This window comes from Alligator sinensis, unplaced genomic scaffold (assembly GCF_000455745.1).
Source record: "Alligator sinensis unplaced genomic scaffold, ASM45574v1 scaffold1579_1, whole genome shotgun sequence".
Lineage (NCBI taxonomy): Eukaryota > Metazoa > Chordata > Crocodylia > Alligatoridae > Alligator > Alligator sinensis.
In genome coordinates this window covers 1-3,896 of record NW_005843662.1, presented here as the reverse complement: position 1 = coordinate 3,896, position 3,896 = coordinate 1, and the positions used below count along the sequence as shown (strand labels likewise).

General features: G+C 62.4%; 1 protein-coding gene across 1 annotated transcript in view; it reads left to right on the top strand.

The window, feature by feature from the left end:
- The window catches only part of LOC102382365 (major histocompatibility complex class I-related gene protein-like), a gene marked incomplete at its 3' end in the record, with an annotated part of 4,404 nt that extends 511 nt beyond the window's left edge, over positions 1-3,893 (top strand). Inside the window, exons 2-4 of the mRNA XM_006039056.2 lie at positions 2,105-2,235; positions 2,874-3,137; positions 3,666-3,893. Coding sequence (XP_006039118.1) covers positions 2,163-2,235; positions 2,874-3,137; positions 3,666-3,893 — 565 coding nt within the window. The remainder of the gene's footprint in view (positions 1-2,104; positions 2,236-2,873; positions 3,138-3,665) is intronic.
- Positions 3,894-3,896: the final 3 nt, after the last annotated feature.

Here is a 3,896-nt window from a genome sequence, read left to right as displayed (position 1 = left end):
CCAGGGCTCAGGGCTGGGGGCAGCGCAGCCTCTGCCCTTGGTGCCCATGGGCCTGCTGTGCCCACGCCTCGTGGTTTCCCATCTGCCAGGGCAAAGGTTGGGCACAGGAGTGCCAGGGCAGGGAGCCACAAAGTCCAAAGCCCTTCTTGTTCTCTCCCTTTTTAACTGTGACACTGCATGGCTGCGGGCTGTGGTCATGCTGAGCTGTGCAGCTGCTTGTGTTGATGTTGGGCGTTGGGCCGCAGGTGTATGGGGGTGTGCATGACACACAGGCATGAATGTCCCCTCAATGCCATGTGTGTGTGTCCCACTCCCTCCATGCCCGCATCTTAAAGGGGCCCCTGTTGCCCCCCAGCTCCAGCCAGTAAGCCCCTGGGTGGGGGGTCCCTCATACCTGGGTGTGACCCCTGCACTGCTGCTCCCCTCCACCCATGTGCATGTGCCCAGGACCCCCTGCTGCAGCGGAGGTGCCTGGGCCACTTCAGGCACCAGCCCCTTGAGGCCACAGCCCAAAGCAGGGGCAAATCCTGGGGCCCCCACAACTGGGACCCACCCCCAGCCCTGCAGCCCCCCACAGAGCCAGCAGGCCCAGGCCTTGGGACATGGAGCCCAGAGGGGCGGGGGGTGGGGGGCTGACCCCCCCAATACCTGGATAAAGGAGGGTGCAGGGATTGGAGTGGTCTCTGGTGGGGGGGGCTGCAGGTTGGGAGGGGGGGGCAGCAGCAGGGCTGGGGGGCAGGGTCTGCGGGGGTGCAGAGCCAGCTACTGCATAGTTATGTTTGCTGCTAAGCACCTTGTGATGTCATCTGTCGAGCAGAGCACAGGGGGCACAGCCAAGTATACCGGTGTACATAGTGTACAGGAGGCCCCTCCCCCCAACTGACTGAACCGATGCAGGACAGCAGCCCTGCACGTTTCCCACTAGTAGTGGGTGAGTGCGGGCACGCTGTGTCGACGCCAGGGGAGAGGCCAGCAGGTGCCGGATGGGGGGCGCAGGGGGTGCCAGAGCCAGGTCTGGAGCAGTCACTGTCCGGGGCTGGGGACAGCCACCTGCCAGGGACTGCTGCAGAGGTGGAGCGTGAGGTCTGCCCCCCACCAACCCCACTCCACTCCCGACCTGCAGCCCCTGCCCCCGCCCTGCTGGTGCCCCCACTACGACTCAGCGTTACCTACTTTCCTTCTTCTGGGACATACTGGGATGACACTGCGCAGGGTGGACAAAAATCAACAATATTTTTTTTCTTAAATCAGATTTTTTTTTAATTTAATCATATTTTCAAGATGTTTTTTAAAAATATAAGTCAAATAAGATAAACCTATATGAAGATGGTTTTAATGAAAGCTCTAAGATATTATCATGGAATGGGGATTATAACTTATTTTAGAATATTTGAGACAGCACATTCATGTCACCTTTCTGACAATGTTTCATAAAGCAGTTCCAACAGGCCATGGACTAGATCAGGGTCCCGATCTTATGGGGGTCCCAGAGGCTGCTCTAGAGCTCAATAAAGATTAAAGAAAACCACTGGACCCCAGGGGACTTGCTGCTTTGTCTACATTGTAGAAGCCCCCACTAACTATCCTGCCCAACTCCCTCCATCCCTCTCTATGGGGGCTTCAATCCCGCCCCCCTCTGGCCAGACTTACCTGCAGGAGCTGCTCTCCGGGCTGCCGGGTGGCCACATGCCTGTCTCTGGAGATGGGCATCTCACCGAGGCTGCCACCCAGCAGCTCTGCCACCTGCACTGGCTTAGTGGCATGTAGTGGGCAGGGAGGCCCACCTCAGAGGCTGCGTTGCCTTGTGCTGCCAGGGCTGATGGACTTAAACAGCCTTCCAGGAGTCACCCTGTGCCCCACAGTATCAACACAAATCACACTTGAGCTCACCTGGGCCTGGGGTAGGGGGTTTTCATCTTTTAACCGTGCAGCAAGGGCGTGCTGAGGTTTGCTGACATCATCTACGCAGCATTTAAAACATAAAATATGCACTTCAATGTGACCAGTGACATAAAGTAGTTAAGATTGCCCTTGTTAGCACAATTAGTAGCCCTACAGTGCCCTGTGGGTTGCACCATGGCCTGTTGCACCTGTTGCTACGTAGGAGCACCTCCAACATTTGTGCACAGTGGCCAAAAGCACTGCCAGAAGCTGCTGCACAGATGGCACCAGACTCCCAGCTGCGGTTCCTGCTGCTGCTCGTGGGCACTGTGGCCGTGCTGAGAACCAGCGCTGGTGAGTGGCAGCGCCTGCACGGGGCCGGGGGTAGGACAGAGCCAGGGTCCGATGGAGGGAGTGCAGGCACGGACGGTCACAGGGTGGCCTTGGTGCTAAACCGGGCTGTGGGATCCCGCTCTGCTCCACACGGGAGCCTGGGGTGTGTGGTCTCAGCGAGATCCCCATAGGGGTCTGGCAGGTGGGGCAGCAGGGTTTAGCCAGGCCTGGCCTCAGGCCCCGTGGGGCTGCGCCGGGCCGCTGCATCTGGGCTGGAGCAGGACGCGGTCTGCGGGCCGAGCCCAGGCTCTTGCTGCAGGGCCCCAGGCTGGACTTGGGTGCACGAGGGCGGGGGGGGGCAGGGTACGCGCGCCGGGGGTGGGGGGGGGGTGCGGGCAGCACGACCGGGCTGTGGGACGAGGTGTGTGGCCCCTCCAGGCTGGCCTGTGCCCTGCGGGGTCAGTCCTGTCCCTCCTCCCCAGTCCCTGCCCCGCACTCAACTGGCTCTGCCATCTGTGGCCCCACTGCCCCCCCGCTCTGCGCCCCCGCTCCGGCCTGGCGCTGCCCTGTGTCCGTCCTCTGTGGCCCCTGCGGGAGGGGGCAGTGAGCACGGGGGGCACTCGTGTCTGACCCGCTAGTGCTGACCATCACTCCCGCAGGCTCCCACTCCTACCGGCATTTCTACATGGCGGTGTCGGACCCCAGCATGGCCATGCCCGAATTCACTGCCGTGGGCTACGTGGACGACCAGCAAGTTCTCCACTATGACAGCGAGACGCAGAGACAGGAGCCGCGCAGGGACTGGGTGCAGGGCGCCGTCAACCCAGACTTCTGGGACAGGGAAAGCAGGACCTTACGGCGCTGGCAGGACGGATTTAAACGGAACCTACTCACCCTGCAGTATCGCTACAACCAGACCGGGGGTGAGTGTGAGCAGGCAGATGTGAGCAGGAGGCCGTGGGGACCCTGGCACTGAGGGTGATGACAAGGATCTTGGGGAGACACCTGCCCATTAGCAGCGCGGGGTGGGGAGCCGGGAGGGTGTATTGTTGTCTCATGTCTGGTCTGTGTGTCCCTGCAGCCGGCTCGTCCCTCCTCCACCTGGGGCAGGGCCAGGGGCAGGGGTGCCGGCACCTGCTCAGTCTCCAGCCAGGGGGTCAGGGGGCTGCAGAGGGAGCTCTCCCCTCCCTTCCTCCTCCTGGGCATCTGGGCTCAGCACCATCCCCTGCCACTGCCCGCTCTGCCTTCCCGAGAAGGGCCAGCTGGCCCGCGGCCGGGCAGAGACCAGCTGTTCCCCGGGTGCGCGGGGGCCGCGGGTGTCCCCCCCCAGCCTTGTTCTCCGTGGACGGAGCCCCCGCGCTGTCCCCGCGCTGCCCCCGCCCAGCCGGGCAGCCCTCGGGCACCTGCTCCGCGGGGCCGCGACTGACCCAGGGCCTGGATCTGTGTTTCAGGGTCTCACACGCTCCAGTTCACGTACGGCTGTGAGCTCCGCGCAGACGGCAGCACTGGAGGCCACATGCAGCTGGGCTACGACGGGGCAGACTTCATCAGCTATGACCTGGCAACGCGCACCTGGGTAGCAGCCCCGGCACAGGCCCAGCGCACCCAGCGCAGGTGGAATATGGATACGGCCATTGTTCAGACTGCAAGTGCCTACCTGGAGGAGACCTGCATCGCGTGGC